General features: G+C 43.3%; 1 protein-coding gene across 2 annotated transcripts in view; it reads left to right on the top strand.

Moving 5' to 3' along the window:
• LOC139338768 (tensin-3-like) overlaps window positions 1-16,435 on the top strand; it is a 33,087-nt gene that overhangs the window by 6,568 nt on the left and 10,084 nt on the right. The window contains exons 2-13 of one of the 2 annotated variants that reach the window (XM_070974029.1): window positions 904-1,071; window positions 1,300-1,350; window positions 1,481-1,603; window positions 2,063-2,127; window positions 3,597-3,680; window positions 5,682-5,794; window positions 6,276-6,336; window positions 6,515-6,590; window positions 6,679-6,808; window positions 7,052-7,117; window positions 8,097-8,198; window positions 12,873-14,078. In XM_070974029.1, the coding sequence (XP_070830130.1) occupies window positions 922-1,071; window positions 1,300-1,350; window positions 1,481-1,603; window positions 2,063-2,127; window positions 3,597-3,680; window positions 5,682-5,794; window positions 6,276-6,336; window positions 6,515-6,590; window positions 6,679-6,808; window positions 7,052-7,117; window positions 8,097-8,198; window positions 12,873-14,078 (2,227 nt within the window). In that variant the 5' untranslated portion in view covers window positions 904-921. The remainder of the gene's footprint in view (window positions 1-903; window positions 1,072-1,299; window positions 1,351-1,480; window positions 1,604-2,062; window positions 2,128-3,596; window positions 3,681-5,681; window positions 5,795-6,275; window positions 6,337-6,514; window positions 6,591-6,678; window positions 6,809-7,051; window positions 7,118-8,096; window positions 8,199-12,872; window positions 14,079-16,435) is intronic. The other variant, XM_070974030.1, reaches the window with a different exon arrangement.

Below are 16,435 nucleotides of genomic sequence, written 5' to 3'. Positions count from 1 at the left end.
TACAGAACATATTTTGCTGTAGCTGCAACTCACCACTATTTTTTTCCCCCGTACAGAACATCTGCAGCTTGTTCTTAGAGTCATTGTTTTGTTTAATCCTCAGAAAATGTCAAGATGACCACTTTGAATAGTTTTTTCCGACTCAAAAACATGAATTTATTAATTTGAAAATCATATAAAACAACAGAGAAGCGGCAAATCCTCGCAGTTATTAACCTGAAACAACAGATGTTCATGCTCTCTTGATAGAAAATGATTAGTTGTCGATTGCTTCATTGACTGATTGTGTCTTTGCTAGTCTCTGGCTGACAACCAGCATGCGGAGATGACTAGATAAGAGAGTAAGTGATGTGTCTGTGGATGTGGTGGGGTGAGGCAGGCTCTCTCCAGACCGCTGCTGCAGGAAGTGCATGGCCATGAGGTCACAGGGACACGCCATCACTCAGGGATTTACAGTAACTGGTTTCAGCCGGAGTTCTTTGAAAAGTTTTTTTTTTTTGTCTTTGTCACTGTTGCTTTGACTGGCAGTGGATTCTAAATTGCTGGTGTTCATTCCTTTGATACCGCTGCCCTGTATCTCTTTTTGCAGCCAGCAGAGATAAGTAACAATCATCTCTCACACGTTTCAAAGCCCTTGATATATTGTTTCGTTTCAAACCAGCACAGCTTTTCTGATGCAAACTGTTGACCGTTTCTGTGCAAACAAGACAACCTCTGTCATGCAATCTGGAATTGAGGTCATTGTCTAAAGATATCTGCGGGAAACTCGCACACAATGACTAACGCTGAGGACTTTGACCATCAAATATTGACTCCAGCAAAGTCACCTGCTTAAAGTGTGGATGGTGTGAGGTATTTGAACGGCCTAAGCCACCTGCGTCTCTGCTTCCTTATTTTTAACAGGAAGTCCCAACAGTCAAGATGGAGGAGGGATATGAACTCGACCTGACGTACATCACGGAGCGTATCATCGCTGTGTCCTTCCCCCGGGGGTGCTCGGAGGAGATCTACTCTCACAACCTGAAGGACGTCACGCGGATGCTCAAGTCCAAGCATGCAGATAATTACCTGGTCAGTGCTCATCTGTGTGCCGTCTCACCTTGAAGTGAGCCCAGTGTCAAAGTGCAAACAGTATTGATGTCAGGGCTGATGGGCTTTCATGGGATGTTGACATGAGAGTATTGATTGCACAGTTCATCTTTCACCCATCTTTCACTCATGTAAGAAGCATTGTTAAAGCAGCATGCAGTGATCTTAGGGACATTTGAAGTCATGTGCTTTGTTGTATGTTCCCTTTAGATTATCAACCTGTCAGAGAAAAGACACGATCTCTCTAGAATGAACCCCAAGGTAAGTTTGGAAATACAAAGCATTTCCATGGCAAATTAGATCTCTGTTCATCCTCTTTTATTAAGTGTGTCTAAACAGCTACAGTTAACAGTAAAGTATTGATTGGAAATGCGTTGTATTGTGTTTTCAGACCCTGGATACAGGCTGGCCAGACATGCACGCTCCACCCCTGGATAAGATCTGCACCATCTGTAAGGCCATGGAAAGCTGGCTCAATGCTGACCCTCTTCATGTGGTGGTTATACACTGCAGGGTGAGCATCCCCATTTAGCGTCTGTATGTCAGTTTTGCTTTAATGATTTAGCAATTGCTCCTGATTTAATCTTACTGTATTGTAAGTTTTAACTCGCAAAAGCTCAAATCTGTGATTGACAGCGACCAAGCAACCCACCAGCCGTCATCATAATCTAATTCAAAAGTTGCTCAATCCTGATTGGTGCACGGAAATAGGCTATGTGACACCACCCTTTTCTAAACTATCCATGCCCGCTTCAAACCAGCGAGAGGAGAAAAAATTAAACTCAGATTTGTGTCATGGGAAATAACCAATGCTGTTCTAACTTTGGCAGAAAATGGTGTGTTTATGCACGATCCCATCACTCACAGTAGGGAGATGATTGAGAAAGGAAGTATTTGGGTCCTTTAAAACAGAGTAAAACCACAAGTGCTGCATGTGTGGTGAATCACCTCCTGTCCTCTCCTGTTTCTTTAGGGTGGCAAGGGTCGAATCGGAGTCGTCATTTCATCCTTTGTGCATTTCACTGACGTGTCTGCCAGGTAACTACTACTATGTGTCATGTTTTTCATGGTACTTTAAAGCAACATTATGCAAAAATGTGTATTTTTTTTCCCAGCCTCTGGCCTTAAAACCTCCTTCTAGCAGCAGGTAGCGGTTACTTTAGCAACAAGTAAAGCCATCTGTTCACCAGGAAACCCACAGAGAGATGAAGCAGAGCAGCTGGACATTTTCTCCATAAAATATGATCCAGTTTCACCAAAATCAGTGGTGACGGTGTGTGCCGTAGTTTTAGCTCACATGTCCAACCTGGCAATCCAAATGACCTTTCACAAGAACAGAGTGAGAATGAATGAGGCACCATTCTCCCTTTTATAAGTCATTGTACCATCAAAATGATTTTGAAGCTGTTATTTTTAGGCAAAAAAGTTACATAATGTTGCTTTAAATGCTGTTGTTTACTCTGAAGTCAGGATTTCTCATAATATGCGAGTGCCCACTCACTGCTGACGGCAAACGCCATCAACAACAACCCACAACAGTTGATGAAGACTCATTCTGTAGACCACAAGCAATGTCATCAAGTAACCACAGCTGATTTATTTACTTACTTGAAGTTAGGGTCAAGGTGATTCAGATAGTGAGTCAAACAAAAGTCACCTCTTCCACATTCAAAGAAAAACCGCACAATTTCAGCCATGAATCACCCCGTATTGAATTGCATGAATCAACTTGGAAAAATGCTAGTTACTGTAATAGCTCCTGGCCACAGTGTCAGTTTCATGAAATCTATTCATTGTGAAGAAAACCGAATTTTCTTCATTGTCAGCCACACAAATTCAGCAAGGCTGGAGATTTACTTAGCCCTAAAGTAAAGAAATGCAGCAAACACTAGGAGAGGCGGCCTGGTGTTATGCCACTATGTAGATCCTCTCTGCACACAGCAGTCATTGTGGCATGAACACACATTGGCCTTCGATTAGCTTCCCTCTGTGTCTGTGTCCCGCTGAGGAGGACCGGGCTGGTAAGGCGAATGTGAAAGACAGAGGGCAAAAAGAGGTAGAGGAAGAGATAGGAAAACAATGAAGCAGTTTTACAATGGAATAGATTTGGGGGGAGGGAGGCAGAGGGAGAGAGAGCTGTGCTGAAAAGGCTCCAGCGCCTGTTGGTTTTAGGTCTGTCTGAACAGCAGAGCTGTGCACACACTCTGGCCTCTCTCTGTCCTCCTCTCCCCCCTCTGTGTTTACTTAAGGCTGGCAGTCTCTTCCTCTCTGCTGGAATCCCCTGTCTCTCCGGTTACTTTCACTGCTGTCCATTATGCATGTGTATGCATGTGTGTGTGTGTGTGTGTGTGTGTGTGTGTGTGTGTGTGTGTGTGTGTGTGTGTGTGTGTGTTACTCTAATTTAAGTTGGGGTTAACACCATTCAATTATAGAGCAGCGGAGTGTAATCTCTCTCTGGAGTCATAATTACCTTAAGTGTTTAATGTGTCCCTCTGTCTCCCTCAAAGTGCTGATCAGGCGTTGGACCGCTTCGCGATGAGGAAATACTATGATGATAAGGTCTCAGCTCTGATGACACCTTCGCAGAAACGGTAAGACCCAAAACTCAAGCACGCCCGTCTGTCTAGCAGCACGCGTCTATCCATGTGCTGTTTGACTGGTGCTTTGTTGACCCGCATCCAAACACATTCACGTCCCAGGCCACCTGATCCAATACAAAACTCTGCATGTCTCGATGCTGTTTGTCTGCCCAACATTGTTTATCTTTGTAATGAGAATGGGACCCCATGGTGATCCGGTGTAATCCTTACCGTGTGGATCACTGTGAATCATCAGCGCTCACACTGATCTCCACTGCAGAAACTCAGCTCTCTAAAACAAGAAAAAAAGCAATAACATAGAGGGAATGTTACTTAGAATTAGAAAAATTACCTGCTAACAGAACAGGAAAATTTCATTTACCAAGATTTCTAAAACAAGTTAAAGTATCTAGTCTCAAAGAACCCACAGTTATTTAGAAAAGTGATGCAGTTAGACTAAAAACAAGTACACTTGTCTGGATACAAAGAAATTCTGACTTCGACAAAGCTTTGTTTTGTACTTGTCAGTGTTGACCAAACAGCTTTAGAATTATGGCAATTCTAGTTTCAAACATGAAGTTACTCAGAACTGGTCATAAAATCTCATTAACAAGTCATACTATCGAATTAAGATGATTAAGGGCAAAAAAGCTTGAAACAAGGGAAATGCTCTCACATAAAAACTGCCCAGTAAGAAGATCTTTGTCTTGTCAGACAAAAAAACAAGCATATATTGCCTCCATTTAAGATATTTCATCTTACATAGATTTCACTTTTCGCAGTGTTGTTGCAGTTTCTCTGAGCTGTCCTGTCCCCAGGTTTATGTGAGATAAGCATTTAGCAGCTACAGCATAGGCAAATGAGCCTATTTTACTATGGCCGTTTTGACACTAGTGAGAATTGACAATACTTTTTGCAGTGTTTTACTATAAGAAGTATAATCATATATAACACACATTTGACAAACAACAACAGAAACCAGAATTCTCAAATGTCAGATGTTGTCTTAAAAGTATAATTTGACATTTTGAGAAATGTGCTCATTCGCCTTCATTGCAAGATTGATACCACTCCCATGTCAGTGCATTAAATATGAAGCTACAGCTAGATTAGAAACAGCTAGCCTGGCTGTGTCCAAAGGTAAAATATCCACTTACCAATGCCTCTACAGCTTATGGATTAACACGTTATATCTTCTATCCTGGAGTCTCTTGGAGTCTTGTTAAATCCATGAGGTTGCCAGGCAACCTGCGAGAAGCCACTACAATCAACCCAGAAATTGTTCGCCACATAAACTCCCCAAAACCACTAATTGTTGTTTTCACACTTCGGTTCTTGTACAGATTAAACAACGACATATTACATGTTAGTTAGTGAGCTCTAGATGTGCTTGAAGGCAGTCTTTGGACAGAGCCGGGCTAGCTGTTTCTCCTCATTTCCAGTCTTTGTGCTAAGCTAAGCTAACAGACTCCTGCCTAGCTTGATATTTAACGTAAAGACAAGACAGTGGTGTTGATCTTCCCATCCAACACTAAAGTGAGTAGGCATATTTTCAAAAACGTTTAACTACTGTCGCGTCTGAGAAAATAACCCTGATGACGTTGTAGTGAGGTCACCAGGGTTATGTCAGTTTTGTCTTGGAGATTACAGATTTTCTAATGAAAGGCCTGTGTTACAAACTAAGAGCTTCAGTTTGAAAGACAAGGACATTTGCCAGGCAAGCAAATGAAAAATTACCATTGTGTTGCATTCTGGGAAATGTAGGATCCAGTGTTTGTGGAGCTTGGCCCATTCTAGGGATTAAATACCTGTGCACTTTGACCCAGGATGCATTGATTTTCAGTCTCTTCCCTTTTTTTGTAAGTGAAATACAGTCTAAACTTTGTAATGTTTGGTTCATAAATATCTGATTTTTTTTTTTTTTTTTAAAGCGCAAGACCACTTTTCAGGTTTTGGTTGTATTTACAATAGTCCTGCATGTTATTAACATCCAGCTCTGTGCTATCACATCAGGTATGTTTGGATCCTCAACAGTCTTCTCAGTGGCTCCATGAAGATCAATGCCTCACCCTTATTCCTGCACTGCGTCATCCTTCACGGGATACCAAACTTCGACGCCACTGGAGGTTAAACTCATATTGTTTACCACTTCACAACACCCAATGAAACTACAGTTGCTGCTACCAGGACAGCATAAAGAATCCAGACACAACCACATCACAGTTGGAGCAGTAAACAAGATGGAGACTTATCTGTGCTTTATATCTTTCTCTTTTTCCAACACACATGCATGCTCAGGCAGATAGAGGCACTTAACACAAACAAAACTAGAAAGAAGAACTTCTTTATGGGCTCCCAGTAAATCCATGGGAATTCACACCAGTGTTTGCATGTAAACTGCTGTTTGCGCTAATTTCACTGGAACAACAGATATCTTCGTCACATCGTGGAGCTGAAATCCCTTTCTCACAACAACAGCTTATCACACTTTAGCTGTGAGCAAAACAATCTGAGAAGCTACTCATGGATATCTTACCAAGCAGGCTACTGAAGGTCATGTTATCGATGCGTTTATTTGAGAATTAATGCTTTTTTCTCTCTTTTCAGTTTGTCGTCCATATATCAAGGTTTACCAGGGAATGCAAGCAGTGTATTCGTCTGGAATCTAGTAAGAAGCTTATTATTGCTGTTTACTGCAAAGAATGTCAGAACACTTCAAAGCGATTTTCTGTTTGACTTAGTTCAATTTTGATTTTAATGACATTTTATTTTATTTCAGTAAATATTTGTGATTGCTTCCAAACTCTGGCTCACTCTGTCTGCCTCCTCTGTTGTTTGTGTTTCAGTCACATTGGTCCAGGCCACAGAGATCGTGTATGCATCACCCTGGAGCCTGCCCAGCTTCTAAAAGGAGACATCATGGTAGGAAAATCAAAAGATACCTTTTTTAGGGTTTCTAATATCAATATTGACTGCAGCAATCATGATATTTATGTTTGTTCTTTTCTAGATTAAATGCTATCACAAGAGCGACGTGACTTCAGAGCGTGAGGTTATTTTCCGGCTGCAGTTCCACACGGGAGCAGTGCAGGGCTACAACCTGATGTTTGAAAAAGAGGACATGGAGACTGCCAACAAAGGTACATTTGGAAAAAGCCCTGAGAGCAGGCCTCAACGTGCCGCCGCTAGTTTACAGAAACTCCTCTGCTCCGCGCCGCATCTGCAGGGCTCGGTCTGGACTTAATTTAGACTTGGCACTTTGAGACCAATAATCTTGTTTTCCCAAACATGTTACGCGTACTGAGAGAATCCTATTCGCAGACGACACCATTCATATTTCCATTTCTGAGTGCTAAATGCATTCCTGTGTGCTTACATTCCAGATCCCCGATTTGCAGATTATGGTAAAGTGGAGCTGGTGTTCTCTGAGGGACCAGAGAAGATCCCAGGTAGATCCCAAACTCTTTGTTTTCCTTACAGAGAATGCTACAGGGAGAGGTAGCTGGAAAAGCAGACTCAGAGTTAGTCTCTCCGTTTCTCCCTTCGTGCCGTCCTCTGCTCTGTTCCGCCCCCGCAGCCCCCTGGTGAGGAGGGATGTGGAATGCTGCAGAGGGGAAATGTAGTGTGAAGTGTGTGCTGACAGAGATGTAAAGAAGCACAGCATGTGCTCCTCCAGAGCCCCACGGGAGTGAAATTATGTTGTGTGGGTCTGCGCATGTGTGTCCGTTGTACTGTGTGTTGTGTGTGATATAGTAGCTTAAGTGTTCATTAAGCACAATTTGTGCAGCAAGGTTGAAATATTTTGGCTAAGGTTGTGTTGGTCTTTAGATCAAAAATGTGACATTGCCAGTCATTGTCCCTCAGCAATATGATGTAGATTACAATCTGCAGCATCAGGGGTGAAGTCAAACTTTTAATAAAACCTTTTTGGACTTCAGTTGTTATTTTCGCATGGTATGCTGGGGCTATTTTTAAAGGAGTAGTTGGGAATTAGGCTTTCTTGCCAGGACTTAGATGAAAAGCTTGATACCACTCTTTTCTCTGTACCTTAAATATGAAGGTACAGCCAGGAGGCAGTTAGCTCAACTCAGCATAAAGACTGGAGGCGGGGAGAAACAGCTGGACCCCAAAAAGTAAAAAAAAACAACAACAACAATAACTGCCACATCTAAAGCTCACTTAAAAACACATTGTTAAATTTTTACAAAAACCAAATGGAAAAACAACTAATTCCTTTTTTTTTTTTTTTTTTTAATTTTGGACAGAGCCAAGCTAGCTGTTTCCCTCTTTCCCATCTCCCTCGAGCCTTGTATTTTGTGTTTTACAATAGCATAATGGTAATAGTACTTTTGCCACTCCCTGTGTTTAATGGAAACCAAACGCCTACAGTATAAACGGTATCTACAATAATGTTATTTTTGGGTCCAGGTGCAGACAGGTGGCAAAATGGGGCGGATGTTACTGTGGACTACAACACAGCAGATCCTCTTATCCGCTGGGACTCCTACCAGAACATCTGTGATGGTGAAGGTACTGTTACTACGCTGCATTAGTCACTACATGACTCACCGGACTTATAACAGTGCCGTGGTCTGCCTAATGAATCAGACTATCTGAGTGGAAATATCAGTGGCAGTGGCAGTTTTCTCAATGGAAGAAGGATGCACATATTTAGGCATGAAGTGATGTTTATCCAGCTCTTATGTGAGTGTGTTCTCTCTGTTTCTCACCTCCACAAACACACATGCAAACTCTTTTTCTCTCAAGGAATTAACACAGCGTGACAGGTTCTATGCCCCCCGTTGTGGAGGGACTGCAGTGTGATTGCATTAACATGCACTCGCAGTCACCACTGGCTTGGTTTATGTTTCAGTCGTTGCTAACGTCGGTTATTACTCATGAGTGGGCCTTAAATCCCAGGCAGTCAGGCCCCATGGAAACAAGACTTCTATTATGGCGAGGAAAGGAAATGAAAGCTAAAATGTGCTTTAAGGCTGCAGTATGATGGGCATGACAAACAGTGTTGTTTCTGTGTGAAGGACAGGGAGGAGAGTTGATGTATGTGGGGAATGCTGGGTTCAGAGGAAGAGCAGTCAGTTCTCAAGAGATTTCTATTTTGTTGTTTCATCAAATGAATAGGCACGCTTTAACCATCCCACACATGCACACACACACGCACACATCTCACCAGCGCCTGCACAAACACACATAGACTCACACTCAGAGCCACCCTGTCGGGGCGTCCCGTCCTAGCTGCGGTTGTTGCTCTCCACTCAACCACAGAATTCACAACAACCTCCCAGAATAGAGCGACGTGGTGGTAGCATTAAAACACAGATCCGCCCTTTCCCAGTATTCATTGAGTGTTTTTATAAGCTAAGTTCAGCTTGATGAAAATGAGCTGCCTCGTTTTTATTTTCGTTTAAAATACCCCAACTCGGCCATATAGACATTTACACACACCTCTGGGAATGCAATGAAAGAGCAAAACACTCAAATTTAAGAATTCATCAAAGCCGAGAGAGAAACAAAGGAGCAATTTTTTCTCTTGCCTTGATTCCAAAGCATTCATGTGGGATATTTACAGCCTTGTTTTCTCATATAAACACTACATCTGAGAGGGAAGCTCTGCTGGAATTCTACATGTACTTACCACCAGTCCTCTGGCAGGCTCAGTTCGCCTCTGAGAGGCTGTCAGTCAGGGCTTGGTCAGGAGGAGGAAGTCTCAAAAACGTTTGCCACTGTAGTGCGAAGGTTGTGAGAAAAGAAAACCTCATTTACTTCATTGGCTTTTCAGTGAGAGTGTGTGCTTATCTCCAAGTGTGAATTCAGAGTTGAATTTCAACAGGCTGTTTTTTTTTTCCGGGAAGGTTGTTTTCTTAAGTTTACTGTCAAAATAGTTTTCTGCCTTTGTGTAGTGTGTCTCCGTAAGGGCCAGATTACAAAGTATATGTATATTCTGCTTACCTCTTGTGGTGTATTGCCATGCAGATAGTTTTGTGATGTGTTTCTCTAGAATTCCATTAATAGAAGAAAAAGTCCTTCATTGATTAAATGTTCCTTAAGTGAAAGAACAAAAGTATTAGCATTCAAATGTACTGAAAGTACTCATTATGCAGAATGGACCATTTTAATAATATGTATTATATCATTGGGTTATAAATTGTGATTCATTATATCAAAGCACTGGTTTAATGTTGCAGCTGGCAAAGATTGTGCTAATTATAACTGATTACTGGATAGTTTATAGTAATTTATAATAATAATGTATTGATTGATATGTTTTGTGTTAATCTCAATTTGCAAATGTAGTGGAGTAAAAAGTATAAAGTAGTGTAAAATGGAACTACTTGAGTACAATACTTGAGTAAATGTTCTTAGCTACATTCCATTACTGGGAATACACTGGTATTCAGACAAAGACCATCAATTGAAAGTCCTGGACAACACAATAAAAGTTGCAAACAGAGAGAAAACTTATCCAGAATAACTGAAGTGTTGTTTCTGGTAGCAAATGTTGCTTTTGAATTTTTTAAAAATGTAGTTTTCAATGTTTCCAGCACCGCTAACAAAATATTACTCACCCTCATGGTATTGAAGTAGAGGAAGAAAACATCTTTAAACCTGAGCAAATAAAACGGTCTGCGTGACAAGATACCACAAGGGGTGTGTGAGAGGATGTTTTATGACGTTTAACCCTTTCATAATGGAGTTTGCCCTCAATAGTTTGTTCCTCTCTCCTCTTTCTGTGTGCACGGTATGTCCTGTAGAAATTGTACAGATTTTTTAAGAGACATTTCCCAGAGGGCTGTCATGTGCACATCACGGGCACACGTAGAACTTTGGGCGGAAGAAAACGAGGATGATCATCATCATTATGCTTTCGACTCACGGTTTTGGCATCCAGGAGGTGCAGGATGGTAGTAACTGAGAAGGAATGGAAAGGTTGGGTAATTGCATGGCCAAACACAAGCAGACCTCCTCCTGCGATATGGCGACAGCTTGGGTAACAGTTCTGGTTTCGTCGCTCTCTGCACTGTAATCGCTGGATTATTCAGGGACTGACCATACCACAACAACCGGCGTGATGAATGCTCGATATAAAAGGCTTGACTGATTTTCCCAAGCTAAGAACATACTCGGTTAACCAGTCATGGGTTTGTTAATGTCAGCGTAATCCCAATAGGTAAAACAGTTTTTAAAACAATTGTCAAACCCCATAATTGAGTTCAGGGCACATCTGTTTCTTTGCTGATATTGTACATGAGGACTGCAGGCATGCAATTTCATGACACACGAGTGAGAGAAAAACAACTGCCGCTTTTCATGAAAATTGCCCAGAGCTTCAAGTAGAAGGCAAGGATTGCTTTAATTAAAAAGTGTCTTTTTACAGAGTGAAAAAGTCTGGAGCTGCAGGAATGTTGTTTTCATTCTCTGATCCGCTCTGGGCCGCCCTCGCTCTTTCTTTCTTTCTTTCTTTCTTTCTTTCTTTCTTTCTTTCTTTCTTTCTTTCTTTCTTTCTTTCTTTCCCTCGTTTTCTTTCTCCCCTTCTCTCCCCAGTGGGGTAGTCCCCTAATGTGGGGCCAGAGGTCGGGTTACTACTTTCCTCGTCCCACCTCCACCCCTAAGCTCCGCCTCACTTGTTTACATTCCTCTGTCCTTATTTGGAGATCTCAAGGTCCCCCCTTGTGTGGAGTGCAAACACTCTCACCTTCTCAGCGGAGAAAGAAAGCAGGGACAACTTATTGGAACTCTCTTGATTTGACCCTGACCATTATCCGCTGGTTGAAAGCCATGTTCGCTCTTGTGTGTCCGCCGTGCCTCTTCTCCTCTTCAAGCTCTGTGTTACCGGAGACTAGGATTGCTTTGTGTGCTTACCTGGCATTGGTTGTGAAGGTAAGAGCTTTTTTTTTTTTCTTGAGACAGATGAGTGGTCATGAGGGGGAGGGGTAAAGAAAAGAGAGGCAGGACGATGACAGGGGGTGACGGAAAGATGGCCAGTATTGAGGGAAAGAGGAAACATCTGTCTTGAAACCTGTTTGCACCTTGCAAGAAGAAATGTTACAAGTGGGATTTGTTGGGAAAACTCCTGGCGGAGCTGACCTGCGTGGAGGCCTGAGCCGAGGCAGCTCAAGGCCGGATGCAGGTTCAATTAGTGTGTTTGTGTGAGCAGGGGGGGCAAAGCCATACATACAGGAGCTTTTGAAGAGTGAGGAGGAGGGGGAGCTTTTATCATGCGTGTCTGGTATTCAGATCCTCCAGTCATGGTTTGACTGAAAGGCAAGTACTTAAGGCGGTAGGTAGTCTGAGGGAGAAGCATTGGAATCATGTTCCAGCTCTCTTTTGTTGAGGAAGAGGGAGAGTTACAGTGAAACAGCAAGTTTTACTCACTTGGCATCACCGCACATGCATTTCTTCTCCAGGCCTCATTTTGAGTAAGTCCAGAAAGGCTTAACTTAACTTGAATCGTTTTCCGCCGCGATGGATTTGACTCTGCCTCGCAAAATGACTGACTTCTGTGGTTTTACTTCCAGAGGATTAAGGAGGTTGTTTGGACATATGCTGGGGGTCAAGGGGCAGGCGAGAGGGAGTAGGGTGGCTTAATAACAGCAGGGAGAGGAATGCAGGGGTCAGACTCTGAAGATTCACAGCCGTCTGACTCTTGTAGTGGTCTTAGCATCTTTTATATAACCTGAGCGTGAGGAACACCTTTGTCTGCTGCGCATGCCAGCACCTTGGCAGTTGACTGGGTGGCCAGGTGGGAGTTGGAAATTGTTGGAATATCTTTGCTTGAGATTAGACTATCAAAAAGAGGGGGATTTGAATAGTTTGGATGATTCTACTGGGCATCTTTTTATGTCCTGACACATCTAATTAGGGGATTTGTCTCACTTCAGTGCCACGATTCACATGTTTTTTCCCTGTCAATGCATTAATGCCCGAGTTATTTGTAGTGTGATGTTTGCTCTGTATTGTCTGGAATATATTGTCTCTGTCAGGTGAGGTGTGATTGTAAGTGTTGAGCTTTGTCATTAACAGATTCTGAATGATGGAGTTTGTGGGGATGACATGACTGTGCATGTTAACAGAGTCTTGTTTTGTCTGTGGTTTTGTGCCGTTTGTGTTCGTCTGCGTGTGTCTCTGTGTGTACGTGTGCCCATACCAGCTGACTGTATGAAGCGCTGCATCTCTTCTATTTTGCAGCGCCACGCTCTCAAGGCCTAACCCAGGACAAAGCGGCTAACAAGAGGAGCCCCAACGGAGGAGAGGCCACGCTGGGCCGAGGGGCCCGCACGACCTCCGCCACCTCCAGCCCGGACCACAGCGACCACGCCCTCTCAGTCAGCAGTGACTCGGGCCTGTCTAGCACTTCTCTGTGGGCGGACAGACCCACACCTGTCGTCACCACCACCACCATCACCACCACTGCCACCACCACTAAGCCTAACCAGGGCCCCAGCCAGCAGGAAAAGGTTCAGCTGAAGCGTCTTCTTAGCGGCTTTGGTCTTGAGGACCCCTCAGCAGAGGAGATGGATGATCAAGGCCCCAGAGTGGGCATCCAGCAGATTGTCCCAGCGCAAGTTCACATCAATGGAGACCCCAGACCCCGAGAGAGGGAAACGGACATCCTGGATGATGAGGTCATTACAGGTCATGATCTGCACAGTGTGGACAGTTTAGGGACCTTGTCGTCCTCCTGCCACAAGAGCAGCCAGAACTCCCTGCTGTCTGATGGTTTTGGGAGTCCTGGAGGAGAGGAGCAGCAAAGCCAAAGCCAGCACCACCTCCACCACCCTGCACCCCCTGCCATGGAGGAGTATGAGAGAGCCTACGCTGAGGCTAGAAGGGGCTATATGAACTCCAGGAGCAACTCTGTGGCCTCCTCTAATCCCAGCAGTGCTCCCATGCCCAAGCAGCATGTCTACAGACAGGGAAGCTATTCGACACAGTCCTGGGTTCGCCAGCAGCAGATGGTTGCTGCACAACAGTTTGTCTACATGCCCGAGGATGGAAACGAAACAGAAAGATACCCAGGGAACAAGCAAGGGAGCAGCTCACCCAAAACAGGCCTGCCCACGGAACCCCAGGGCCCTACCAGGGACATGACAGCAGATGCTCTGAGAAACACTGCGCCACACAAGGAGCAGGCAACGCTAAACAACAACAACAACAACAAACGTGACGAGGAGTTCAAATCTCTAACCATGGACATCGACAACTCCATCGACCAGCTCAACCAGCTGATCATGGACCTGGATCCCACATTTGTGCCAGTGTCGAGCCACGGCAGCTCCATCAAGAGGAACGGCGAGACTCACGTGAACGGCTCGGCCCCCAAATGCTCAAACGGCCTCAGTCTCAGATTCAACGATAATAACGCAGCGACCCTGAAAAACACACAGCAGTCAGGTAAGATAGCCAGACAGTCTGGGTGTGTTGGTGATGGTGTGGTGTGGTCTGCAAGTGTGCTCGAGAAAAGCAATGCGTGACAGTCATTATGAAGCCAGAGTTGTTTTGCCAGAGATGCCGTTGAACTTCGATTAAATGATAGGAATATTTTGAAAGCAGCTCCTCTGCAGCAGCATCAAGCTTTTCTCCTCCTTCGCTACAGAGTTAACAAAGCACGCCTTCTCTCCCTCTCCCACCTGGCGTGCTTTAGTGGCAGAAATAGCAGGGTTGTTGCCAGGTTTTCAGATGTTTTCAGTAGGTTTGTGAGGAAAGAGCGCCGTCCAGACTTGCCTGTATACCTATCTGACTAGAGGATCAGTACAGTACATGAAGAGAGGGAGAGCAGCTGTCATCGACCTTTCTGAGCATTGCCGTCTTTCAGTGTTTGGCTATCGATGTTGCATACTGAGGAATACAGATATTTCTAAAATCAAAGTCCTTGTGTGTAGAAGACATTTTGAGCCATATGTAAAACACAGTCACACAATCTCTGTCCTTAAATGTCATCTCTAATAGATGCTCTCCTCATTGTAGTCTCATCTTCATCACACCTCCATCTGTCCAGCCTCTTTTCTTTTGAGTTCCTATCAGTGATTTGGTGCTGTAATCTGAAAATACCTCCTTTGGTGTTCAGTTTGTTGTGCAGACAGAAGTTATGCAACGCAATGACTCTTGTATCTATGGTAGATAGCCACTAAAGTTATTTCCACTTTGTTCATGTTGAAACGGATCCCAGAGCCACATTCAAGGATGCAGTGTATGATCAAACACTGCACAAGAATTCACAGAATGTTTTTCACTTACTGTATATCTGCTTCTTGCCGTGAAATTACATAGAAATTGCAAGATTACGATTTTCTTCTTTCTATCTGAGCAGGCTTCCTCTGCAGCCCTACAGTGATGATAAACATAATTGGAAAAACGTAGTGGCTTTTTCCAGTATTTTAGCAAACAGATTTTGATATCTCTCTTCCACGCTGCAAAGATTTGGCCTTTTTTTTTTTTTTACTTCAGATTTGGCTCAGCCTTACAGGTTATCAAGTTCAGTAGAATATTAACGCCAGGTACAATGGCACTCAGCGGATTTGATAAGCTGGAAATCAGTGAGGCAGAGAAAATGCAGAAAGCTGTCTGGCTGTTGAATCACACTCCAGCATGTTCGTGTGGTTGCAGGGGGCCACAAGATGGGGAGGCCTGAGGAATTTCCAAGGGAGGAACAAGTGAGCCTGGAGGCAATGTTTTTCCCATTTGATTCCAAAAGCATACCTGTCTGTGCGTATCAACTACACAGAAGCATCATTCCAAGAAACAAACGCTGAAGGCTGTAACTTTGCTCATTTGCAAATAACCTGTAGGAAATAACGGGTTGTTAGTTTTTAATGTTTGCACTGGTAACAGGGGTCATAGCTCTGAGTCATTCTGCCCAGCTGTGTTTTGACATGAATTTGAAGGAAAAGCTATTTGTCATAAAAGAAGGCTTGTTAAATTGTGTTGATTTTATGAATAATTCGCTTACTTTTTGCATCCAGTGTGCATCTAACTAGACCAGTCATGCTTTCCCTGCTTGTGCCCATCACATCATTGCACCAAGCCTCCATGTTGTTGTTGTTTTTCCAAACTTTTCTTCATGTTGTACCAATGAGGTGAAGGAACATGGGAGAGGGAGATGGAGGAGGGAGGTTAGAGTATTTACGTTGTGTTAAAGGAACTGGGGCTGACACTCAGCAGCTGATGAGAGGTGACAAAAACTCAGGAAGGTGTTGGGGGGAGTTGTTCACCTAAGGATGAAGCTTGCAAGAAAGATTTGATCGCATAATTCTTCATATTCTTTTATCTTTTTATCTTTATCTTTTTTTTGCCATGCATTTTATCAAACTACCTTATGGCACAAGACTCAAAGATACAATGTGTTTGTAAAATGCATCTGCAGCCTTTGCCAATGTTCGTATCAGTATTCACTTGAGGAATTATTGAATTTTGATATAATTTTTAAATAAAAGTAGTGTCTCAGTATAAGATGATATGGATAAAATCTGCTATTTACATCGCTGCTTCATGGTAAAGTCCACTTTCAGAAAACTCAAGTGACAAATCAGTTAAAGCTAAAATAACCAGATGAGTATGTAATGACTGAAATACCAAGCAGATCAAGGAACTTAGTCACATTGATGCTAAAGTCTTGTAAAGCCAATGATGCCTTAAAGGAGTCCTACTCATTGATTCGCAATGGCCTGACACAACTGCAGACCTTTAATTGCCAAACCTCTGTTGCCACATAACACTGTATTTATCCTCATATTGCCCAAACCTACTCTTGA

This window comes from Chaetodon trifascialis, chromosome 11 (assembly GCF_039877785.1).
Source record: "Chaetodon trifascialis isolate fChaTrf1 chromosome 11, fChaTrf1.hap1, whole genome shotgun sequence".
NCBI classification, from domain to species: Eukaryota; Metazoa; Chordata; class Actinopteri; order Chaetodontiformes; family Chaetodontidae; genus Chaetodon; species Chaetodon trifascialis.
Note: the sequence above shows the minus strand (reverse complement) of the source record. Positions and strands in the feature narration are given on the sequence as shown.